Source organism: Eptatretus burgeri, chromosome 12 (genome assembly GCF_056783735.1).
Source record: "Eptatretus burgeri isolate ZD-2024b chromosome 12, Ebu_testis_v1, whole genome shotgun sequence".
Lineage (NCBI taxonomy): Eukaryota > Metazoa > Chordata > Myxini > Myxiniformes > Myxinidae > Eptatretus > Eptatretus burgeri.
Window position 1 is genome coordinate 12,615,995 of NC_140972.1, and position 26,284 is coordinate 12,642,278.

Consider the following 26,284-nt stretch of genomic DNA (forward strand, 5'->3'; position numbering starts at 1 on the left):
GGTCCCCCTTCCTCCCCCGAAAAAGGTATTTGCTCTCTTCTGGGTAAAATAATGCAGTATTTATTTTTCGTCTCGAAATCCAGTAATATCCAGTGAGTAAGTACATTCTCAGGCAGTTCAGTTCGATAAAATCGCCGCGAGTTTGTCCTTCTGTCGTGCTTCCCTCCATGGCGGTGTAAAGGGCGCCCGGACTCGAAGGCGGTGTTTTTTAAAAACAGCTTTTCTCAAGACGTTTCAGAAGCATTTATGATAAATAATACACAATCTGTGTGATATTTATAAACCGAAGGATAATAAAAAATCGCCGATTAGTGGAGAATAATTAATTAATTCCACCGTGTCGTTGCGACAAAAGGTCCAAGAACGAGCACGGTCATCGCGTCAACTCAGTGCGATATCTCGACGTCGCTTGTCCTTGTCCTGGTGCTCCGGTGCGCGAGGCTCTTCACTTGGAATATCATGCAAGAAGAAAAGGCTGAAAATGTGAGTTTTATGTGGAGACTGAGTTTTCGCGCGGTTTTGTTTGTTGTGTGGCGTTTTGATCACTTGCATTGGGAAAACATGGCGTCGAATCGATTGTCCACATCGACTCGGTGTCCCTCACCCCTCGTGGACTCCTTCCCTACCCTCGTGGACTCCTTCCCTACCCTCGTGGACTCCTTCCCTACCCTCGTGGACTCCTTCCCTACCCTCGTGGACTCCTTCCCTACCCTCGTGGACTCCTTCCCTACCCTCGTGGACTCCTTCCCTACCCTCGTGGACTCCTTCCCTACCCTCGTGGACTCCTTCCCTACCCTCGTGGACTCCTTCCCTGCCCCCCCCCGTGGACTCCTTCCCTGCCCCCCCGTGGACTCCTTCCCTGCCCCCCGTGGACTCCTTCCCTGCCCTCGTGGACTCCTTCCCTGCCCTCGTGGACTCCTTCCCTGCCCCCGTGGACTCCTTCCCTGCCCCCCCGTGGACTCCTTCCCTGCCCCCCGTGGACTCCTTCCCTGCCCCCCGTGGACTCCTTCCCTGCCCCCCGTGGACTCCTTCCCTGCCCCCCCGTGGACTCCTTCCCTGCCCCCCCGTGGACTCCTTCCCTGCCCCCCGTGGACTCCTTCCCTGCCCCCCGTGGACTCCTTCCCTGCCCCCCGTGGACTCCTTCCCTGCCCCCCCGTGGACTCCTTCCCTGCCCCCCCGTGGACTCCTTCCCTGCCCCCCGTGGACTCCTTCCCTGCCCCCCGTGGACTCCTTCCCTGCCCCCCCCCGTGGACTCCTTCCCTGCCCCCCCGTGGACTCCTTCCCTGCCCCCCGTGGACTCCTTCCCTGCCCCCCGTGGACTCCTTCCCTGCCCCCGTGGACTCCTTCCCTGCCCCCCCGTGGACTCCTTCCCTGCCCCCCGTGGACTCCTTCCCTGCCCCCCGTGGACTCCTTCCCTGCCCCCCGTGGACTCCTTCCCTGCCCCCCGTGGACTCCTTCCCTGCCCCCCGTGGACTCCTTCCCTGCCCCCCGTGGACTCCTTCCCTGCCCCCCCGTGGACTCCTTCCCTGCCCCCCGTGGACTCCTTCCCTGCCCCCCGTGGACTCCTTCCCTGCCCCCCGTGGACTCCTTCCCTGCCCCCCGTGGACTCCTTCCCTGCCCCCCCGTGGACTCCTTCCCTGCCCCCCGTGGACTCCTTCCCTGCCCCCCCGTGGACTCCTTCCCTGCCCCCCGTGGACTCCTTCCCTGCCCCCCCGTGGACTCCTTCCCTGCCCCCCCCGTGGACTCCTTCCCTGCCCCCCCCGTGGACTCCTTCCCTGCCCCCCCGTGGACTCCTTCCCTGCCCCCCCGTGGACTCCTTCCCTGCCCCCCGTGGACTCCTTCCCTGCCCCCCGTGGACTCCTTCCCTGCCCCCCGTGGACTCCTTCCCTGCCCCCCGTGGACTCCTTCCCTGCCCCCCCCGTGGACTCCTTCCCTGCCCCCCGTGGACTCCTTCCCTGCCCCCCCGTGGACTCCTTCCCTGCCCCCCCGTGGACTCCTTCCCTGCCCCCCCCGTGGACTCCTTCCCTGCCCCCCCGTGGACTCCTTCCCTGCCCCCCGTGGACTCCTTCCCTGCCCCCCCCCGTGGACTCCTTCCCTGCCCCCCCGTGGACTCCTTCCCTGCCCCCCGTGGACTCCTTCCCTGCCCCCCCGTGGACTCCTTCCCTGCCCCCCCGTGGACTCCTTCCCTGCCCCCCCGTGGACTCCTTCCCTGCCCCCCGTGGACTCCTTCCCTGCCCCCCCCCCGTGGACTCCTTCCCTGCCCCCCCCCGTGGACTCCTTCCCTGCCCCCCCGTGGACTCCTTCCCTGCCCCCCCCGTGGACTCCTTCCCTGCCCCCCCCGTGGACTCCTTCCCTGCCCCCCCCCGTGGACTCCTTCCCTGCCCCCCCCCGTGGACTCCTTCCCTGCCCCCCCGTGGACTCCTTCCCTGCCCCCCGTGGACTCCTTCCCTGCCCCCCCCGTGGACTCCTTCCCTGCCCCCCCGTGGACTCCTTCCCTGCCCCCCGTGGACTCCTTCCCTGCCCCCCGTGGACTCCTTCCCTGCCCCCCCCCGTGGACTCCTTCCCTGCCCCCCCCCCCGTGGACTCCTTCCCTGCCCCCCCCCGTGGACTCCTTCCCTGCCCCCCCCCGTGGACTCCTTCCCTGCCCCCCCCGTGGACTCCTTCCCTGCCCCCCCGTGGACTCCTTCCCTGCCCCCCCCCCGTGGACTCCTTCCCTGCCCCCCGTGGACTCCTTCCCTGCCCCCCCCTGGACTCCCCCTGTGGACTCCTTCCCTGCCCCCGTGGACTCCTTCGCTCCTTCCCTGCCCCCCCGTGGACTCCTTCCCTGCCCCTCCTTCCCTGCCCCCCGTGGACTCCTTCCCTCCTTCCCTGCCCCCCGTGGACTCCTTCCCTGGTGGACTCCTTCCCTGCCCACTCCTTCCCGTGGACTCCTTCCCTGCCCCCCCGTGGACTCCTTCCCTGCCCCCCCGTGGACTCCTTCCCTGCCCCCCCGTGGACTCCTTCCCTGCCCCCCCGTGGACTCCTTCCCTGCCCCCCGTGGACTCCTTCCCTGCCCCCCGTGGACTCCTTCCCTGCCCCCCGTGGACTCCTTCCCTGCCCCCCCGTGGACTCCTTCCCTGCCCCCCCCCCTCCCTGCCCCCCCGTGGACTCCCCCCCCGTGGACTCCTTCCCTGCCCCCGTGGACTCCTTCCCTGCCCCCCCCCCGTGGACTCCTTCCCTGCCCCCCCGTGGACTCCTTCCCTGCCCCCCGTGGACTCCTTCCCTGCCCCCCCGTGGACTCCTTCCCTGCCCCCCCGTGGACTCCTTCCCTGCCCCCCCGTGGACTCCTTCCCTTCCCCCCCCCCGTGGACTCCTTCCCTGCCCCCCCGTGGACTCCTTCCCTGCCCCCCCCGTGGACTCCTTCCCTTCCCTTCCCTCCCCCGTGGACTCCTTCCCTTCCCCCCCCCGTGGACTCCTTCCCTTCCCCCCCCCGTGGACTCCTTCCCTGCCCCCCCGTGGACTCCTTCCCTGCCCCCCGTGGACTCCTTCCCTTCCCTTCCCCCCCCGTGGACTCCTTCCCTTCCCTTCCCTCCCCCGTGGACTCCTTCCCTGCCCCCTCCCTTCCCTGCCCCCGTGGACTCCTTCCCTGCCCCCCTCGTGGACTCCTTCCCTGACCCTTCCTTCGTGGACTCCTTCCCTGTGCCCCCGTGGACTCCTTCCCTTCCCCCGTGGACTCCTTCCCTGCCCCCGTGGACTCCTTCCCTGGACTCCTTCCCTGCCCCCCGTGGACTCCTTCCCTGCCCCCCCGTGGACTCCTTCCCTGCCCCCGTGGACTCCTTCCCTGCCCCCCGTGGACTCCTTCCCGTGGACTCCTTCCCTGCCCCCCGTGGACTCCTTCCCTGCCCCCCGTGGACTCCTTCCCTGCCCCCCGTGGACTCCTTCCCTGCCCCCCCGTGGACTCCTTCCCTGCCCCCGTGGACTCCCCCCCCCGTGGACTCCTTCCCTGCCCCCCCGTGGACTCCTTCCCTGCCCCCCCGTGGACTCCTTCCCTGCCCCCCCCCCCGTGGACTCCTTCCCTGCCCCCCCGTGGACTCCTTCCCTGCCCCCCCGTGGACTCCTTCCCTGCCCCCCGTGGACTCCTTCCCTGCCCCCCCGTGGACTCCTTCCCTGCCCCCCCCGTGGACTCCTTCCCTGCCCCCCCCGTGGACTCCTTCCCTGCCCCCGTGGACTCCTTCCCTTCCCTTCCCTCCCCCCGTGGACTCCTTCCCTTACCTTCCCTCCCCCCGTGGACTCCTTCCCTTACCTTCCCTCCCCCCGTGGACTCCTTCCCTTACCTTCCCTCCCCCCGTGGACTCCTTCCCTGCCCCCGTGGACTCCTTCCCTCCCCCGTGGACTCCTTCCCTTCCCTTCCCTCCCCGTGGACTCCTTCCCTGCCCCCCGTGGACTCCTTCCCTGTGGACTCCTTCCCCCTCCCCCCTGTGGACTCCTTCCCTGCCCCCTTCCCTTGGACTCCTTCCCTTCCCCCCGGTGGACTCCTTCCCTTCCTGTGGACTCCTTCCTGGACTCCCCCGTGGACTCCTTCCCTGTGGACTCCTTCCCCCCCCCGTCTCCGACTCCTTCCCTGTGGACTCCTTCCCTTCCCTTCCCTGCCCCCCGTGGACTCCTTCCCGTGGACTCCTTCCCTGCCCCCGTGGACTCCTTCCCTGCCCCCCCGTGGACTCCTTCCCTGCCCCCCCGTGGACTCCTTCCCTGCCCCCGTGGACTCCTTCCCTCCCCCCCCGTGGACTCCTTCCCCCCCCCCCCGTGGACTCCTTCCCTGCCCCCCCCCCCCGTGGACTCCTTCCCTGCCCCCCCCCCCGTGGACTCCTTCCCTCCCCCCCGTGGACTCCTTCCCTGCCCCCCGTGGACTCCTTCCCTGCCCCCCCGTGGACTCCTTCCCTGCCCCCCCGTGGACTCCTTCCCTGCCCCCCGTGGACTCCTTCCCTGCCCCCCCCGTGGACTCCTTCCCTGCCCCCCCGTGGACTCCTTCCCTACCCCCCCCGTGGACTCCTTCCCTGCCCCCCCCCCGTGGACTCCTTCCCTGCCCCCCCGTGGACTCCTTCCCTGCCCCCCGTGGACTCCTTCCCTGCCCCCCCCCGTGGACTCCTTCCCTGCCCCCCCCCCCGTGGACTCCTTCCCTTCCCCCCCCCGTGGACTCCTTCCCTGCCCCCCGTGGACTCCTTCCCTGCCCCCCGTGGACTCCTTCCCTTGGACTCCTTCCCTGCCCCCCGTGGACTCCTTCCCTGCCCCCCCCTCCCCCGTGGACTCCTTCCCTGCCCCCCCCGTGGACTCCTTCCCTGCCCCCCGTGGACTCCTTCCCTGCCCCCCGTGGACTCCTTCCCTGCCCCCCGTGGACTCCTTCCCTGCCCCCCGTGGACTCCTTCCCGTGGACTCCTTCCCTGCCCCCCGTGGACTCCTTCCTTCCCTTCCCCCCCCGTGGACTCCTTCCCTTACCTTCCCTCCCCGTGGACTCCTTCCCTGCCCCCCCCCGTGGACTCCTTCCCTCCCCCCCGTGGACTCCTTCCCTGCCCCCCGTGGACTCCTTCCCTGCCCCCCGTGGACTCCTTCCCTGCCCCCCGTGGACCTTCCCTCCCCCGTGGACTCCTTCCCTGCCCCCCCCCCGTGGACTCCTTCCCTCCCCCTCCCCCGTGGACTCCTTCCCTGCCCCCCGTGGACTCCTTCCCTGCCCCCCCGTGGACTCCTTCCCTTACCTTCCCTCCCCCCGTGGACTCCTTCCCTTACCTTCCCTCCCCCCGTGGACTCCTTCCCTGCCCCCCCGTGGACTCCTTCCCTGCCCCCCCGTGGACTCCTTCCCTTCCCCCCCCGTGGACTCCTTCCCTCCCCCCCGTGGACTCCTTCCCTCCCCCCTCCCTCCGTGGACTCCTTCCCTCCTCCCGTGGACTCCTTCCCTTCCTTCCCTCCCCCCGTGGACTCCTTCTCCTTCCCTTCCCCCGTGGACTCCCCCCGTGGACTCCTTCCCGCTCCTTCCCTGCCCCCCGTGGACTCCTTCCCTGCCCCCCGTGGACTCCTTCCCTGCCCCCCCGTGGACTCCTTCCCTGCCCCCGTGGACTCCTTCCCTGCCCCCCCCCGTGGACTCCTTCCCTGCCCCCCGTGGACTCCTTCCCTGCCCCCCCCGTGGACTCCTTCCCTGCCCCCGTGGACTCCTTCCCTGCCCCCCCCGTGGACTCCTTCCCTGCCCCCCCGTGGACTCCTTCCCTGCCCCCCGTGGACTCCTTCCCTGCCCCCCCCGTGGACTCCTTCCCTGCCCCCCCCGTGGACTCCTTCCCTGCCCCCCCGTGGACTCCTTCCCTGCCCCCCCCGTGGACTCCTTCCCTGCCCCCCCGTGGACTCCTTCCCTGCCCCCCCGTGGACTCCTTCCCTGCCCCCCCCGTGGACTCCTTCCCTGCCCCCCCGTGGACTCCTTCCCTGCCCCCCCCGTGGACTCCTTCCCTGCCCCCCCCCGTGGACTCCTTCCCTGCCCCCCTCCCTTCCCTCCCCCGTGGACTCCTTCCCTGCCCCCCGTGGACTCCTTCCCTGCCCCCCCGTGGACTCCTTCCCTGCCCCCCCCGTGGACTCCTTCCCTGCCCCCCCGTGGACTCCTTCCCTGCCCCCCGTGGACTCCTTCCCTGCCCCCCCCGTGGACTCCTTCCCTGCCCCCCCGTGGACTCCTTCCCTGCCCCCCCCGTGGACTCCTTCCCTGCCCCCCCCCCGTGGACTCCTTCCCTGCCCCCCCCCCCCCCCGTGGACTCCTTCCCTGCCCCCCCGTGGACTCCTTCCCTGCCCCCCCGTGGACTCCTTCCCTGCCCCCCCCGTGGACTCCTTCCCTGCCCCCCCCCGTGGACTCCTTCCCTGCCCCCCCCCGTGGACTCCTTCCCTGCCCCCCCCGTGGACTCCTTCCCTGCCCCCCCCGTGGACTCCTTCCCTGCCCCCCGTGGACTCCTTCCCTGCCCCCCCGTGGACTCCTTCCCTGCCCCCCGTGGACTCCTTCCCTGCCCCCCCCCGTGGACTCCTTCCCTGCCCCCCCGTGGACTCCTTCCCTGCCCCCCGTGGACTCCTTCCCTGCCCCCCCGTGGACTCCTTCCCTGCCCCCCCCCCGTGGACTCCTTCCCTGCCCCCCCCGTGGACTCCTTCCCTGCCCCCCCGTGGACTCCTTCCCTGCCCCCCCCGTGGACTCCTTCCCTGCCCCCCCCCGTGGACTCCTTCCCTGCCCCCCGTGGACTCCTTCCCTGCCCCCCCGTGGACTCCTTCCCTGCCCCCCGTGGACTCCTTCCCTGCCCCCCGTGGACTCCTTCCCTGCCCCCCCGTGGACTCCTTCCCTGCCCCCCGTGGACTCCTTCCCTGCCCCCCGTGGACTCCTTCCCTGCCCCCCGTGGACTCCTTCCCTGCCCCCCCGTGGACTCCTTCCCTGCCCCCCGTGGACTCCTTCCCTGCCCCCCCGTGGACTCCTTCCCTGCCCCCCCGTGGACTCCTTCCCTGCCCCCCCCCGTGGACTCCTTCCCTGCCCCCCCCGTGGACTCCTTCCCTGCCCCCCCGTGGACTCCTTCCCTGCCCCCCCGTGGACTCCTTCCCTGCCCCCCGTGGACTCCTTCCCTGCCCCCCCCGTGGACTCCTTCCCTGCCCCCCCGTGGACTCCTTCCCTGCCCCCCGTGGACTCCTTCCCTGCCCCCCCGTGGACTCCTTCCCTGCCCCCCGTGGACTCCTTCCCTGCCCCCCGTGGACTCCTTCCCTGCCCCCCCGTGGACTCCTTCCCTGCCCCCCCCCGTGGACTCCTTCCCTGCCCCCCCGTGGACTCCTTCCCTGCCCCCCCCCGTGGACTCCTTCCCTGCCCCCCGTGGACTCCTTCCCTGCCCCCCCCGTGGACTCCTTCCCTGCCCCCCCGTGGACTCCTTCCCTGCCCCCCCCGTGGACTCCTTCCCTGCCCCCCGTGGACTCCTTCCCTGCCCCCCCGTGGACTCCTTCCCTGCCCCCCGTGGACTCCTTCCCTGCCCCCCCGTGGACTCCTTCCCTGCCCCCCCGTGGACTCCTTCCCTGCCCCCCCGTGGACTCCTTCCCTGCCCCCCCGTGGACTCCTTCCCTGCCCCCCGTGGACTCCTTCCCTGCCCCCCGTGGACTCCTTCCCTGCCCCCCCCGTGGACTCCTTCCCTGCCCCCCCGTGGACTCCTTCCCTGCCCCCCGTGGACTCCTTCCCTGCCCCCCCCGTGGACTCCTTCCCTGCCCCCCCGTGGACTCCTTCCCTGCCCCCCCGTGGACTCCTTCCCTGCCCCCCGTGGACTCCTTCCCTGCCCTGCCCCCGTGGACTCCTTCCCTGCCCCCCCGTGGACTCCTTCCCTGCCCCCCGTGGACTCCTTCCCTGCCCCCCGTGGACTCCTTCCCTGCCCCCCGTGGACTCCTTCCCTGCCCCCCGTGGACTCCTTCCCTGCCCCCCCGTGGACTCCTTCCCTGCCCCCCGTGGACTCCTTCCCTGCCCCCCCCCGTGGACTCCTTCCCTGCCCCCCCCCGTGGACTCCTTCCCTGCCCCCCCGTGGACTCCTTCCCTGCCCCCCCCGTGGACTCCTTCCCTGCCCCCCCGTGGACTCCTTCCCTGCCCCCCCGTGGACTCCTTCCCTGCCCCCCCGTGGACTCCCCCCCCTGCCCCCCGTGGACTCCTTCCCTGCCCCCCGTGTGGACTCCTTCCCTGCCCCCCCCCGTGGACTCCTTTCCCTCTCCCCCCCCCCCCGTGGACTCCTTCCCTGCCCCCCCCGTGGACTCCTTTCCCTCTCCCCCCCCCCCGTGGACTCCTTTCCCTCTCCCCCCCCCCGTGGACTCCTTTCCCTCTCCCCCCCCCCGTGGACTCCTTTCCCTCTCCCCCCCCCGTGGACTCCTTTCCCTCTCCCCCCCCGTGGACTCCTTTCCCTCTCCCCCCCCCGTGGACTCCTTTCCCTCTCCCCCCCCCCGTGGACTCCTTTCCCTCTCCCCCCCCCCCCTCCCCCCCCCCGTGGACTCCTTTCCCTCTCCCCCCCCCCGTGGACTCCTTTCCCTCTCCCCCCCCGTGGACTCCTTTCCCTCTCCCCCCCCGTGGACTCCTTTCCCTCTCCCCCCCCCGTGGACTCCTTTCCCTCTCCCCCCCCCGTGGACTCCTTCCCTCTCCCCCCCCCGTGGACTCCTTCCCTGCCCCCCGTGGACTCCTTCCCTGCCCCCCGTGGACTCCTTTCCCTGCCCCCCCGTGGACTCCTTTCCCTCTCCCCCCCCCCGTGGACTCCTTTCCCTCTCCCCCCCCCGTGGACTCCTTCCCTGCCCCCCGTGGACTCCTTCCCTGCCCCCCGTGGACTCCTTGCCTCTCCCCCCCCCCCGTGGACTCCTTTGCCTCTCCCCCCCGTGGACTCCTTTGCCTCTCCCCCCCCGAATCTGAATGAGGATCTGGATACAAGAGTTATTTAATTGTTAAAGTGATTGTTCACCATTGAGGGATCGGGCCAAACATGATATATGGCCTGATATTTAAATATAATGTATTGGGCCCAATATGTTCTCGTGGATCAGAATTACATGGCGGAGGTATGCGCTCCACCGAGTGCCCTTCTCGTTCAAAAATCAATTTCTCTGTTCATTGAATAAACCAACTGATATCCCACTCGTGTTATTATTATCCCCTGTCAACCCACGAGGTTGGCGGGGGATATAGAAATGGGTTCCGTCCGTCACATTTCGTTTCCAGAGCTTAACTACAAATCCCCTCAAGATATATTTACGAAATTTGGTTCACATATCAAGCTAGTGGTGAACTGGTGCCTTTTGATATTTTCCAATTTACAGGTCACCTGGTTTGGCAGCCATGTTGGATTCAAGAAAAATATTAAATAATATTTTCTCTTGAATCACATAACCTAACGAAGCAAAAATTTGCAACTATCATCTTCCATCATGTCTGCATACTTAGTAAAAATTATGACGTCACAAGTCACGTGGTTTAGTGGTCATCTTGGATACAAATACACACCTTATCCGATTAACACGAAACTTCACACACTTATTCCACTGGAGGATTGGAGGCAGAATGTAAATTTATGATGTCAGAGGTCACATGGTTCGTCAGCCATCTTGGATTGATAATTAAAAAAATATTAATAATCTTCTCCAGAACGGCTGGACAGGTTGAGGCAAAATTTCACATACACTTTCCCCAAGACATCCTTTCAGAAGTTTGTGAATTAATTTCCGCCATCGAAGATCGGAGGTTACTGTTTTCACTCCTTTCTGTTTGTTACTTACGAAATCTAAAGATTTCGGAGGATATTGATGACTTCCATCCTCTGTTTGTTACTTACGAAATCTAAAGATTTCGTAAGTAACAAATCTAAAGATTTCGTAAGTATATTGATGCCTTCCGTTTCTGTTTGTTTGTTACAAAATCTGAAGATTTCGAAAGAAAATTGATGACTTCCGTTTCTGTTTGTTTGTTTTTTTGTTTTAAGGCACGATAACTCGAGAACGGAAGAAGCTACCAATGTCAAATTTCACCATGAGATTCAGGAGGGTGATGGCAAGTGCGGATGAGATTTTGGTCAAAATCGGTCAATGGTCAAGGTCACAGTGAGGTCAAACATCCAAAACATTCGATTTTTTTTTATGGTTTGGTACAGAAAATCATCGTAGAAACTTCTGATTTGTGTCGCAACCTTCTCAAGAGACAGCTTTTATTCGACAAGGTCAGAGGTCAAGTTGACGATTTCGGAAGTACCAGTCTATGACTGCTTATTTGTTTGTTTGTAGGCACGATAACTCGAGAACGGAAGAAGGTACCAATGTCAAATTAGACCACGTGATTCAGGAGGGTGATGGCTAGTGCTGATTAGATTTTGGTCGAAATCGGTCAAAGGTAAAGGTCTTTATATTATATCTTTATATATATATATATATATATATATATATATATATATATATATATATATATATATATATATATATATATATATTAAGTCTTTTATCAGATTCTTCTGAAAAGTAATACACCTATTATCTGGCATATCCTGCTGGAACTGAATCACTTTTTTCAAAAATAAAAACAAAAAAATGGAATTTTCAGAAGAAATCTAGTTTTTGTCTGGGACTCATTATCTGCAAACCACAGTGTAAAATCGTAGACCACAATGAATTCAGAATTCAAGCTCCCCTTGGGCTTCTGACTGAGGCAAGGTCAGAGGTCAAGTTGACGATTTCGTAAGTACCAGTCTATGACTGCTTGTTTGTTTGTTTGTTTGTTTGTAGGCACGATAACTCGAGAATGGAAGAAGCTACCAATGTCAAATTACACCACGTGATTCAGGAGGGTGATGGCAAATGCTGCTTAGATTTTGGTCGAAATCGGTCAAAGGTCAAGGTCACAGTGAGGTCAAATATTCGATTTTTAATGGTTTGGTACAGGTAACTCGAGAACGGAAGAAGCTACCAATGTCAAATTACACCACGTGATTCAGGAGGGTGATGGCTTGTGCTGATTCCATTTTGGTCAAAATCGCTCAAAGGTCAAGGTCATAGTGAGGTCAAACATTCAAAACATTCGATTTTTGATGGTTTAGTACAAAATCATCGTAGAAACTTCTCGTTTGCCTCGCAACCTTCTCGAGAGACAGCTTTTATTAGACAAGGTCAGAGGTCAGAGGTCAAGTTGAGGATTTCTAAGTACCAGTCAATGACTGCTTGTTTGTCACTTACGAAATCGAAAGATTTCGTAAGTATATTGATGCCTTCCGTTTCTTATTGTTTGTTTGTTTGTTTGTTTGTGGGCACGAGAACTCGAGAACGGAAGAAGCTACCAATGTCAAATTACACCATGTGATTCAGGAGGGTGATGGCTGGTGCTGATTAGATTTTGGTCAAAATCGGTCAAAGGTCAAGGTCACGGTGAGGTCAAATATTCGATTTTTGATGGTTTGGTTCAGATAACTCGAACGGAAGAAGCTACCAATGGCAAATTACACCATGTGATTCAGGAGGGTGATGGCTCGTGCTGATTACATTTTGGTCAAAATCGGTCAAAGGTCAAGGTCACAGTGAGGTCAAACATCCAAAACATTCAATTTTTGATGGTTTGGTACACAATCATCGTAGAAACTTCTGGTTTGCGTCGCTACCTTCTCTCGAGACAGCTTTTATGAGACAAGGTCAGAGGTCAAGTTGACTATTTCGTAAGTCCCAGTCTCTGACTGCTTGTTACTTACGAAACCTAAAGATTTCGAAAGTATATTGATGCCTTCCGTTTCTGTTTGTTTGTTTGTTATCTTGCCAAAACGAAGTTTTGCAAGATACGTTGGTCAGCTTGTATGTTTTTTTTTTTTTCTTGTTTTGTTTTTTTTTTGTTTGTCTGTTATCACGTATAAAAAATTCTGCAGAGCACAGTTATCTTCGGAAATTTTTGTAACTTCGCATATCAGAGGCCTATAGAGGTCCCTTTCAGTGCACAACAATTTGAAGGTCAAGGTCACTTTGGCGCAAATCAGGGGAGTCGACGAAACCCTTATTTTTGAGTAATTTTGATCTGATCGTCTTCAAACTTCATGGGAATATAGTTCATGGTCTGTCGCTCATCTGATTAATTTTTGGTGGCGATTGGCCTTGACCTTCATATTGTGACGTCCACGGGACTTGAACAGTCCCGCCAACGTAGAATGAGCCGAAACGATGGAGGCGGTTTATTTATTTATAACCCAAACATGGCGGTTCTAATCGCTCTACCGCAAACGGGATGAAGAAGGTGGCACGAGTCACTTTTTACTGAGTTGATGATGTTTATTCTTTTTTATTATTACCAGAAATTACAAGACTCGGCAAGAAGAGGGATCCGGGCCGATTCGACGGGATGGTGTGGGATCGGGCGTGGGGAAAAACACAGACAATTCCAATGAATATACAGTTCTCAATCCCTCAAAGGCGCCAAGCACGCACGCACGCACGCACGCACGCACGCACGCACGCACGCACGCACGCACGCACGCACGCACGCACGCACGCACGCACGCACACACACACACACACACACACACACACACACACACACACACGTAGCTATTTCTGGTGATTAGGCTGGACCGTGGTGTGGACGCAACTGTCCCTGGATGGGCGCCGGACGAGCTGGCCTTGCTCTCGTCAGGGGGGCAGGAGAAACCGTGGTGCTGTCGACCTCCTGGTCTTGGCCCAAGTCCGCTCACAGCCGCCAGGGAACCAGCTCCGGCGCCAAGCCGCGAGCAGGAGAGGGAGGCAGGTCCGCCCGACCCCGCACTCCGAGTCAGCAGAACCCCAGAGCCAACCAAAGCGAGGCACGAGGCTCGGCAAGGCTCCCAGACACGATCAAGAACACTATCGATTCAGCACAACAACCAGGACGCTCTCTGCCGCCACAGCTTCCACACCAAAAAAACACGATCGTTCTGGTTGTAATCTTCTTCTTCTTCCTTTTCGACCCCGAACAGAACCTTTTTATCCTTCCGTCCTCGTCACTTCAATCGAGCCGTTTATTGGCCCACCGCCATCGCCTTCCGCCAATCGTGATCACGGGGCGGAGCCATCCGCTGCACTGTCCTGTGACGTAACGGCCAGTCTCCAGAGAATACCAAAAGGGGTTTACGCAGACACACTTACCCTATCCCGTGTCCCTATCTAATTACGTGACAATTATCATCCCCCCCTTGAAGAAATGAACATTTACTAGACAACTTATCACCCCTGAATTGCTACTTATTACATCGAGATCCTGGTAAACTCGAACAGCATGGCAAACCTAATTAAACATCCTAATTACCCTTTGAATGCATACCCCCACCCCCCCTCAAAAGTAACAATGTTTTTTTTTTTAATTATTTTTTATTTTTTGGTCTGTAATCGCGTATAAATCACTCTGCAGAGCACAGTTATCATTGGAAATTTTTGTAACTTTGCATATCAGAGGCCTATAGGAGGTCCCTTTCAGCGCATAAAATTTTGAAGGTCAAGGTCAAAGGTCAAGGTCACTTTGTCGCAAATCAGGGGAGTCGACGAAACCCTTATTTTTTGAGTAATTTTGATCGGCTCGCCTTCAAACTTCATGGGAATATAGTTCATGGTCTGGCGCTCAGCTGATTAATTTTTGGTGGCGATTGGCCTTGACATTCATGGTTAGCGCCTCAGGTCAAACATATTTGACCCCAAGGTCAAATTTTCAAGTTTTAGGAACCATATCGTGTGGTACCTCAAATTGAACACCTCGATGAGTGCTTTCTAGATATGTCAAGCTTGAGACATTATGATGTCATTTGGTGAAGTTATGAGGCAAAAGCATATTTTTCATGGTTACTCTGGAGAACGATTCTCATCGGAATCTCTCGTAGGCAGATATTCCTCAAGGAGTCGCTCCTGGTGGATAGCAGCTCTGTTCACCTCAGTGTGACCTTTAAAGAAGTCACACGTGTTCACCTTTTGGCAAGATACGGGTCACCCTGCGGGTGACATTGGTTTATTTGATTGTTTGTAGGCACGATAACTCGAGAACGGAAGAAGCTTCCAATGTCAAATTACACCACATGATTCAGGAGGCTGATGGTTCGCGCTGATTAGATTTTGGTAAAAATCAGTCAATGGTCAAGGTCACAGTGAGGTCAATATTCGATTTTTGATGGTTTGGTACAGAATCATCATAGAAACTTCTGGTTTGCGTCGCTATTCTCGAGAGATAGCTTTTATTAGACAAGGTCAGAGGTCAAGTTGACGATTTCGTAAGTACCAGTCTATGACTGCTTGTTTGTTTGTTTGTTTATAGGCACGATAACTCGAGAACGGAAGAAGCTTCCAATGTCAAATTACACCACATTATTCAGGAGGCTGATGGCTCGCGCTGATTAGATTTTGGTAAAAATCGATCAACGGTCAAGGTCACAGTGAGGTCAAACATAATTCCGTAAATCATGTGGAGAAATGAAGTATTTTTGCTTCACTCGACGTTACGAGTTCGTTTTAACTTCGATTTTAATTTTGTCTTCGGTTTTTGCGATTGCTTCGGACGCTTAAAACTCGGTTGTCCAAATTCTGGTAAAAATCGGATGTTTTGGAGACGTTTTAAGATTGTATAAAAAATATTTCACTCGATGCATCACGGGTCGTCCCATGATGCAGTGCGTTCGCGCAGACGCGTCGTTGAGTTACGTTAAGGTATAATTGCGTGGAGAAATGGAGATTTTTGCTTCGGTCGACGTTCCGATTTTTGAGAGTTTGATACAGAATCATCGTAGAAACTTTTGGTTTGCGTCGCTACCTTCTCAAGAGACAGCTTTTATTAGACAATGTCAGAGGTCAAGTTGACGATTTCGTAAGTACCAGTCGATGACTGCTTGTTTGTTTGTTTGTCGGCACGATAACACGAGAACGGAAGAAGCTACCAATGTCAAATTGCACCACGTGATTCAGGAGGCTGATGGCTAGTGCTGATTAGATTTTGTTCAAAGTCGGTCAAAGGTCAAGGTCACAGTGAGGTCAAACATCCAAAAAATGATAACTCGAGAACGGAAGAAGCTTCCAATGTCAAATTACACCACGTGATTCAGGAGGGTGGTGGCTCACGCTGATTAGATTTTGGTCAAAATCGGTCAAAGGTGAAGGTCACAGTGAGGTCAAACATCCAAAACATTCGATTTTTGATGGTTTGGTACAGAATCATCGTAGAAACTTCTGGTTTGTATCGCTACCTTCTCAAGAGACACCTTTTTTTAGACAAGGTCAGAGGTCAAGTTGACGATTTCGTAAGTGCCAGTCTATGACTGCTTGTTTGTTACTTACGGAATCTAAAGATTTCGTCAGTATATTGATGACTTCCGTTTGTTTGTTTGTTTGTTTGTTTGTAGACACGATAACTCGAGAACGGAAGAAGCTTCCATTGTCAAATTGCACCACATGATTCAGGAGGGTGATGACTGGTGCGAATGAGATTTTGGTCAAAATCGGTCAAAGGTCAAGGTCACAGTGAGGTCAAACATAATTCCTAAATTCATGTGGAGAAATGGAGTATTTTTGCTTCGCTCGATGTTACGAGTTCATTTTAACTTCGATTTTCATTTCGTCTTCGGTTTTTGCGATCGCTTGGGACGCTTAAAACTCGGTTCTCGAAATTCTGGTAAAAATCGGATGTTTTGGAGACGTTTTAAGATTGTATAAAAAATTATTTCACTCGATGCGTCACGGGTCGTCCCATGATGCAGTGCGCTCGAGCAGACGCGTCGTTGAGTTACGTTAAGGTATAATTGCGTGGAGAAATGGAGATTTTTTGCTTCGCTTGACGTTACGAGTTCGTTTTCACTTCGATTTTAATTTTGTCTTCGGTTTTTGCGATCGCTTCGGACGCTGAAAACTCATTTGTCGAAATTCTGGAACAGCGATGAATAACTGATATATATATATATATATATATATATATATATATATATATATATATATATATATATATATATATATATATATATATATATATATATATATATATATAATCTTTTATCAGATTCTTCTGAAAAGAAATAAACCTATTATCTGGCATATCCTGCTGGGACTGAATCACTTTTTTAAAAATAAAAACAAAAAAATGGAATTTTCATAAGAAATCTAGTTTTTGTCTGGGACTCATTATCTGCAAACCACAGTGTAAGATCGTAGACCACAATTAATTCAGAATTCAAGCTCCCCTTGGGCTTCTGACTGATTCATGCTTTTATTAGACAAGGTCAGAGGTCAAGTTGACGATTTCGTAAGTACCAGTCTATGACTGCTTGTTTGTTTGTTTGTAGGCACGATAACTCAAGAACGGAAGAAGCTCCCACTGTCAAATTACACCACGTGATTCAGGAGGGTGATGGCTTGTGCTGATTAGATTTTGGTCAAAATCGGTCAAAGGTCACAGTGAAGGCAAATATTCGATTTTTGATGGTTTGGTGCAGATAACTCGAACGGAAGAAGCTACCAATGTCAAATTACACCACGTGATTCAGGAGGGTGATGGCTAGTGCTGATTAGATTTTGGTCAAAATCGGTCAACGGTCAAGGTCACAGTGAGGTCAAACATTCGATTTTTGATGGTTTGGAACAGGATCCTCGTAGAAACTTCTGGTTTGCGTCGCTACCTTCTCTGGAGACAGCTTTTATTAGACAAGGTCAGAGGTCAAGTTGATTTCGTAAGTACCGGTCTATGACTGCTTGTTTGTTCCTTATGAAATCTAAAGATTTCGTCAGTATATTGATGACTTCCGTTTTTGTTTGTTTGTTTGTAGACACGATAACTCGAGAACGGAAGAAGCTCCCAATGTCAAATTGCACCACATGATTCAGGAGGGTGATGGCTGATGCTGATTAGATTTTGGTCAAATCGGTCAAAGGTCAAGGTCACAGTGAGGTCAAACATCCAAAACATTCGATTTTTGATGGTTTGGTACAGAATCATCGTAGAAACTTCCGGTTTGCTTCGCTACCTTCTCTCGAAACAGCTTTTATTGGACAAGGTCGGAGGTCAAGTTGACGATTTCATAAGTACCAGTCCATGACTGCTTGTTTGTTTGTTTGTTTGTCGGCACGATAACTCGAGAACGGAAGAAGCTACAAATGTCAAATTACATCACCTGATTCAGGAGGGTGATGGCTAGTGCTGCTTAGATTTTGGTCAAAATCTGTCAATGGTCAAGGTCACAGAGGTCAAACATCCAAAACATTCGATTTTTGATGGTTTGGTACAGAATCATCGTAGAAACTTCAAGTTTGCGTCGCGACCTTCTCGATAGACAGCTTTTATTGGACAAGGTCAGAGGTCAAGTTGCCAATTTCGTAAGTACCAGTCTATGACTGCTTGTTTGTTTGTTTGTTTGTCGGCACGATAACTCGAGAACAGAAGAAGCAACCAATGTCAAATTACACCACGTGATTCAGGAGGGTGATGGCAAGTGCTGATTAGATTTTGGTCGAAATCGGTCAAAGGTCAAGGTCACAGTGAGGTTAAATATCCGATTTTTGATGGTTTGGTACAGATAACTCGAGAACTGAAGAAGCTACCAATGTGAAATTACACCACGTGATTCAGGAGGGTGATGGCTTGTGCTGATTAGATTTTGGTCAAAATCTGTCAAAGGTCAAGGTCACAGTGAGGTCAAACATAATTCCGTAAATTCATGTTGGAGAAATGGAGTATTTTTGCTTCGCTCGACGTTACGAGTTCGTTTTAACTTCGATTTTAATTTTGTCTTCGGTTTTTGCAATCGCTTAGGACGCTTAAAACTCGGTTGTCGAAATTCTGGTAAAAATCGGATGTTTTGGAGACGTTTTAAGATTGTATAAAAAATATTTCACTCCTCGCTTCACGGGCGGTCCCATGATGGAGTGCGCTCGAGCAGACGCGTCGTTGAGTTGTGTTAAGGTTTAATTGCGTGGAGAAATGGAGATTTTTGCTTTGCTCGACGTTACGATTTTTGATGGTTTGATGCAGAATCATCGTAGAAACTTCTGGTTTGCGTCGCTACCTTCTCTCGAGACAGCTTTTATTCGACAAGGTCAGAGGTCAAGTTGACGATTTCATAAGTACCAGTCTATGACTACTTGTTTGTTTGTTTGTTTGTCGGCATGATAACTCTAGAACGGAAGAAGCTACCAATGTCAAATTACACCACGTGATTCAGGAGGGTGATGGCTCGTGCTGATTAGATTTTGGTCAAAATCGGTCAAAGGTCAAGGTCACAGTGAGGTCAAACATACGATTTTTGATGGTTTGGTACATGTAACTCGAACGGAAGAAGCTACCAATGTCAAATTACACCACGTGATTCAGGAGGGTGATGGCTCGTGATGATTAGATTTTGGTCAAAGGTCAAGGTCACAGTGAGGTCAAACATCCAAAAAATGATAACTCGAACGGAAGAAGCTACCAATGTCAAATTACACCATGTGATTCAGGATGCTGATGGCTCGTGCTGATTAGATTTTGGTCAAAAACGGTCAAGGTCACAGTGGGGTCAAACATTCGATTTTTGATGGTTTGGAACAGAATCATCGTAGAAACTTCTGGTTTGCGTCGCTACCTTCTCGACAGACAGCTTTTATTAGACAAGGTCAGAGGTCAAGTTGACGATTTTGTAAGTACCAGTCTATGACTGCTTGTTTGTTCGTTTGTTACTTTCGAAATCTAAATATTTCGTCAGTATATTGATGACTTCCGTTTGTATGTTTGTTTGTATGTTTTGTTTGTTTGTTTGTTTGTAGGCACGATAACTCGAGAACGGAAGAAGCAACCAATGTCAAATTCCACCACGTGATTCAGGAGGGTGATGGCAAGTGCTGATTAGATTTTGGTCGAAATCGCTCAAAGGTCAAGGTCACAGTGAGGTCCAATATTCGATTTTTGATGGTTTGGTACAGATAACTCGAGAACGGAAGAAGCTGCCATTGTCAAATTACACCACGCGATTCAGGAGCGTGATGGCTAGTGCTGATTAGATTTTCGTCAAAATCGGTCAAACGTCAAGGTCACAGTGAGGTCAAACATCCAAAACATTCGATTTTTTTTGATGGTTTGGTGCAGAATCATCTTCGAAACTTCTGGTTTGCGTCGCAACCTTCTCTCGAGACAGCTTTTATTAGACAAGGTCAGTGGTCAAGTTGATGATTTCGTAAGTACCAGTCTATGACTGCTTCTTTGTTTGTTTGTAAGCACGATAACTCGAGAACGGAAGAAGCTACCAATGTCAAATTACACCACGTGATTCAGGAGGGTGATGGCTCGCGCTGATTTGATTTTGGTCAAAGGTCAAGGTCATAGTGAGGTCAAACATAATTCCATAAATTCTTGTGGAGAAATGGAGTATTTTTGCTTCGCTCGACGTTACGAGTTCGTTTTAATTTCTATTTTAATTTTATCTTCGGTTTTTGCGATCGCTTAGGACGCTTAAAACTCGGTTGTCGAAATTCTGGTAAAAATCGGATGTTTTGGAGACGTTTTAAGATTGTATAAAAAATATTTCACTCGACGCGTCACGGGTCGTCACGTGATGCAGTGCGCTCGAGCAGACGCGCCGTTGAGTCACGTCAAGGTTTTCCATGTGCGCGCTGACGACGTTTTCGATAAAGATGGTGATTAAAAGTCGTTTTTATCCCACTAAAGGTTATCGTCGCATGCCTGACTCGCTGAGTCGTCGGATTATGTTAAGATTGTTGGTGGATGGCCGAATATTACGGTTTTGTAACTTTGATAAAATAATATTAAGTAATTGCGTTGAAAAATGGAGATTTTTGCTTCGGTCGACGTTACGACTTTTGATGGTTTGGTACAGAATCATCGTAGAAACTTCTGGCTTGCGTCGCTACCTTCTCTACAGACAGCTTTTATTGGACAAGGTCAGAGGTCAAGTTGACGATTTTGTAAGTACCAGTCTATGACTGCTTGTTTGTTACTTATGAAATCTAAAGATTTCGTCAGTATATTGATGACTTCCGTTTGTTTGTTTGTTTGTTTGTAGACACGATAACTCGAACGGAAGAAGCTCCCAATGTCAAATTGCACCACATGATTCAGGAGGGTGATGGCTGATGCTGATTAGATTTTGGTCAAATCGGTCAAAGGTCAAGGTCACAGTGAGGTCAAACATCCAAAACATTCGATTTTTGATGGTTTGGTACAGAATCATCGTAGAAACTTCCGGTTTGCTTCGCTACCTTCTCTCGAAACAGCTTTTATTGGACAAGGTCGGAGGTCAAGTTGACGATTTCATAAGTACCAGTCCATGACTGCTTGTTTGTTTGTTTGTTTGTCGGCACGATAACTCGAGAACGGAAGAAGCTACAAATGTCAAATTACATCACCTGATTCAGGAGGGTGATGGCTAGTGCTGCTTAGATTTTGGTCAAAATCTGTCAATGGTCAAGGTCACAGAGGTCAAACATCCAAAACATTCGATTTTTGATGGTTTGGTACAGAATCATCGTAGAAACTTCAAGTTTGCGTCGCGACCTTCTCGATAGACAGCTTTTATTGGACAAGGTCAGAGGTCAAGTTGCCAATTTCGTAAGTACCAGTCTATGACTGCTTGTTTGTTTGTTTGTTTGTCGGCACGATAACTCGAGAACAGAAGAAGCAACCAATGTCAAATTACACCACGTGATTCAGGAGGGTGATGGCAAGTGCTGATTAGATTTTGGTCGAAATCGGTCAAAGGTCAAGGTCACAGTGAGGTTAAATATCCGATTTTTGATGGTTTGGTACAGATAACTCGAGAACTGAAGAAGCTACCAATGTGAAATTACACCACGTGATTCAGGAGGGTGATGGCTTGTGCTGATTAGATTTTGGTCAAAATCTGTCAAAGGTCAAGGTCACAGTGAGGTCAAACATAATTCCGTAAATTCATGTTGGAGAAATGGAGTATTTTTGCTTCGCTCGACGTTACGAGTTCGTTTTAACTTCGATTTTAATTTTGTCTTCGGTTTTTGCAATCGCTTAGGACGCTTAAAACTCGGTTGTCGAAATTCTGGTAAAAATCGGATGTTTTGGAGACGTTTTAAGATTGTATAAAAAATATTTCACTCCTCGCTTCACGGGCGGTCCCATGATGGAGTGCGCTCGAGCAGACGCGTCGTTGAGTTGTGTTAAGGTTTAATTGCGTGGAGAAATGGAGATTTTTGCTTTGCTCGACGTTACGATTTTTGATGGTTTGATGCAGAATCATCGTAGAAACTTCTGGTTTGCGTCGCTACCTTCTCTCGAGACAGCTTTTATTCGACAAGGTCAGAGGTCAAGTTGACGATTTCATAAGTACCAGTCTATGACTACTTGTTTGTTTGTTTGTTTGTCGGCATGATAACTCTAGAACGGAAGAAGCTACCAATGTCAAATTACACCACGTGATTCAGGAGGGTGATGGCTCGTGCTGATTAGATTTTGGTCAAAATCGGTCAAAGGTCAAGGTCACAGTGAGGTCAAACATACGATTTTTGATGGTTTGGTACATGTAACTCGAACGGAAGAAGCTACCAATGTCAAATTACACCACGTGATTCAGGAGGGTGATGGCTCGTGATGATTAGATTTTGGTCAAAGGTCAAGGTCACAGTGAGGTCAAACATCCAAAAAATGATAACTCGAACGGAAGAAGCTACCAATGTCAAATTACACCATGTGATTCAGGATGCTGATGGCTCGTGCTGATTAGATTTTGGTCAAAAACGGTCAAGGTCACAGTGGGGTCAAACATTCGATTTTTGATGGTTTGGAACAGAATCATCGTAGAAACTTCTGGTTTGCGTCGCTACCTTCTCGACAGACAGCTTTTATTAGACAAGGTCAGAGGTCAAGTTGACGATTTTGTAAGTACCAGTCTATGACTGCTTGTTTGTTCGTTTGTTACTTTCGAAATCTAAATATTTCGTCAGTATATTGATGACTTCCGTTTGTATGTTTGTTTGTATGTTTTGTTTGTTTGTTTGTTTGTAGGCACGATAACTCGAGAACGGAAGAAGCAACCAATGTCAAATTCCACCACGTGATTCAGGAGGGTGATGGCAAGTGCTGATTAGATTTTGGTCGAAATCGCTCAAAGGTCAAGGTCACAGTGAGGTCCAATATTCGATTTTTGATGGTTTGGTACAGATAACTCGAGAACGGAAGAAGCTGCCATTGTCAAATTACACCACGCGATTCAGGAGCGTGATGGCTAGTGCTGATTAGATTTTCGTCAAAATCGGTCAAACGTCAAGGTCACAGTGAGGTCAAACATCCAAAACATTCGATTTTTTTTGATGGTTTGGTGCAGAATCATCTTCGAAACTTCTGGTTTGCGTCGCAACCTTCTCTCGAGACAGCTTTTATTAGACAAGGTCAGTGGTCAAGTTGATGATTTCGTAAGTACCAGTCTATGACTGCTTCTTTGTTTGTTTGTAAGCACGATAACTCGAGAACGGAAGAAGCTACCAATGTCAAATTACACCACGTGATTCAGGAGGGTGATGGCTCGCGCTGATTTGATTTTGGTCAAAGGTCAAGGTCATAGTGAGGTCAAACATAATTCCATAAATTCTTGTGGAGAAATGGAGTATTTTTGCTTCGCTCGACGTTACGAGTTCGTTTTAATTTCTATTTTAATTTTATCTTCGGTTTTTGCGATCGCTTAGGACGCTTAAAACTCGGTTGTCGAAATTCTGGTAAAAATCGGATGTTTTGGAGACGTTTTAAGATTGTATAAAAAATATTTCACTCGACGCGTCACGGGTCGTCACGTGATGCAGTGCGCTCGAGCAGACGCGCCGTTGAGTCACGTCAAGGTTTTCCATGTGCGCGCTGACGACGTTTTCGATAAAGATGGTGTTTAAAAGTCATTTTTTATCCCAATAAAGGTTATCGTCGCATGCCTGACTCGCTGAGTCGTCGGATTATGTTAAGATTGTTGGTGGATGGCCGAATATTACGGTTTTGTAACTTTGATAAAATAATATTAAGTAATTGCGTTGAAAAATGGAGATTTTTGCTTCGGTCGACGTTACGACTTTTGATGGTTTGGTACAGAATCATCGTAGAAACTTCTGGCTTGCGTCGCTACCTTCTCTACAGACAGCTTTTATTGGACAAGGTCAGAGGTCAAGTTGACGATTTTGTAAGTACCAGTCTATGACTGCTTGTTTGTTACTTATGAAATCTAAAGATTTCGTCAGTATATTGATGACTTCCGTTTGTTTGTTTGTTTGTTTGTAGACACGATAACTCGAACGGAAGAAGCTCCCAATGTCAAATTGCACCACATGATTCAGGAGGGTGATGGCTCATGCTGATTAGATTTTGGTCAAAATCGGTCAAAGGTCAAGGTCACAGTGAGGTCAAACATTCGATTTTTGATGGTTTGGTACAGAATCATCGGAGAAACTTCCGGTTTGCTTCGCTACCTTCTCTCGAGACAGCTTTTATTGGACAAGGTCAGAGGTCAAGTTGATTTCGTAAGTACCGGTCTATGACTGCTTGTTTGTTACTTATGAAATCTAAAGATTTCGTCAGTATATTGATGACTTCCGTTTTTGTTTGTTTGTTTGTAGACACGATAACTCGAGAACGGAAGAAGCTCCCAATGTCAAATTGCACCACATGATTCAGGAGGGTGATGGCTGATGCTGATTAGATTTTGGTCAAATCGGTCAAAGGTCAAGGTCACAGTGAGGTCAAACATCCAAAACATTCGATTTTTGATGGTTTGGTGCAGAATCATCGTAGAAACTTCCGGTTTGCTTCGCTACCTTCTCTCGAAACAGCTTTTATTGGACAACGTCGGAGGTCAAGTTGACGATTTCGTAAGTCCCAGTCGATGACTGCTTGTTTGTTTGTTTGTTTGTGAACAGTATTACGGAAAAACTCCTCGATGAATTTCGACGAAACTTGGTTGGGGGGGGGTTAGGTATGCTCCAAGGATCATGCCATTAGATTTTGGACTTGGTCCCACCCCCCCCCAAAAAAAAAATTGTTAGAGAAAAATATTTTTTTTTTGGCTTTTCCACATGTTTTAAGTGATTTCCAACTCCCCCCCCCTCCCCAAAAAAAAATTGTTGGAGAAAAGAACTATAACTGTCAGTCAGCACTGTTGACATCATATTTAATGAATAAGATATAAGGTTCACTTGAGTGACCCAGCAGTATTGGCGGCGGAGGTTTTGCACTCTCCCGAGTGCTCCCCCTTTAGTTTCTAATTGATAGGTCACATGGTTTGGTGGCCATATTGAATTTACCCTAAAACCTTCAAACATCTTCTTCTCCAGAACGGCTGTTCAGATCAAGGGGAAACTTCACATACATATTGCACACGTTTCGGGAGTACAAGTTTGTTAATCCTCATATACTATGGTGGGGGATATCGAAGACTTTGTCTTCAACGGATGCTAGTTATTTTTAATGTTGGTTTTATTATTAAATGTGTATAGTCCTATATGGTGAGCAATACTTGAGGATCTGTGTGTGCTCATTTGAGCCATTTCTCGAAGAAAACCGTTTCATCATCTTGTGCCGACGATCATGTGATTATTACGATCATGTCACAAAGATTGAAGAAACCCCAAAAAGTTTTCAATTTGTTTTTCTCTTTGTCATCTTTGCCCCTCCGGTTAAGGGTGTCTCGAGCGTAGTTGGTAGAATAGGAGAGTAGTTGGGATGTCGGATATACGAGGTATTTTACTGTACCCCAGTGTAGCCTGGTTCTGGCTTAGTGGTTGGGGTGGCGGCTTGGGATCCTCGGGTCCTGAGTTCAATCCTCATTGGGCCGCTGAATTAATGCACCAGGAGGTTGACTCAGGCTGTCATCCTTCCGAGGTCGGCAAAATGCGTACCAGTATACTGGTAAGGGGGACACTACATCAGCGGCATAGCTGCGTCCCAACCAATGATGCAACCAGCAGCCACAGGCTGCACTCGGTAGAGAGAGTGATTGTACCCCTGTAACCCCTCGTAACAAAGTAGTTTGGGGCAGCCTGGATATATTTCATGCCTCCCATGTTAAGGATTGTAGAATGAAACGACGAATTTTTTTTTTTTTAAAGAAGCCACACATACTTATAAGCATACGTCCAATAAGGTGATATCTTGCTCTCCGTATTGCAAAACCCCCCGACGATGTGCGGCCATAGAAGGCCGAAGGTTCGTGGATGGGTTTGTTCGATCCAAGCCGTCGTGCTCCTTAACACTGATGGGAACGTCATATCTGGTGCTTGTCGATGCACAGGGTAACTTTAAAATGATATTTACTATTGATCATGTATGGGGTGGTGGGGGGGGGGAAGGGGGAGTTTTGTGGGCTGTGAGGGTCAGTATAAATGATTGTACATTGTTTGGTTCCGGGACCACAAGATCACCTCGAAAGGCACTCAGTGGAGCACATACTTCCGCCACCCAATGCCTGATCCAATAAATATATCGTTTTTAGCCCGTCTCTCAATGGTGAACAATCGCTTAAAAAATTAAATAAATCCCATATCCGGATCTTCACCAAAATCGAATCGATTCGTCCTTGTCACACACCCAACGTGTCCACAAAGTTTCATCCGAATCCGTCCACAACTTTTTGAGTTATCGTGCAAACAAACAAACATACAGGAGTGAAAACATCACCTTCACTTTTGGTGATTGAGGTAATTGTATGAGATATATTTTGTTTGTTTTTTTTTCCATTTATTGGTGCAAGGGTGCGTGTGCGTGCGTGCGTGCGCACGTGCCATGACCGCTCCAAAGTACTAACAATAAATGGTATGAACCTCTTTGTGTCTCTCGTATACCCAT

At 52.0% G+C, this 26,284-nt stretch overlaps 1 protein-coding gene across 4 annotated transcripts in view; it reads left to right on the plus strand.

Annotated features, from left to right (window-relative positions):
* Positions 1 to 201: 201 nt before the first annotated feature.
* SETDB1 (SET domain bifurcated histone lysine methyltransferase 1) overlaps positions 202 to 26,284 on the plus strand; it is a 164,483-nt gene continuing 138,400 nt past the window's right edge. Inside the window, exons 1-2 of one of the 4 annotated variants that reach the window (XM_085849563.1) lie at positions 23,613 to 23,627; positions 24,061 to 24,312. In XM_085849563.1, coding sequence (XP_085705689.1) covers positions 24,133 to 24,312 — 180 coding nt within the window. In that variant the 5' untranslated portion in view covers positions 23,613 to 23,627; positions 24,061 to 24,132. Of the gene's footprint in view, positions 484 to 23,612; positions 23,628 to 23,726; positions 23,965 to 24,060; positions 24,313 to 26,284 lie in introns of those variants that run through there. The other 3 variants (XM_085849561.1, XM_085849562.1, XM_085849564.1) reach the window with 3 other exon arrangements.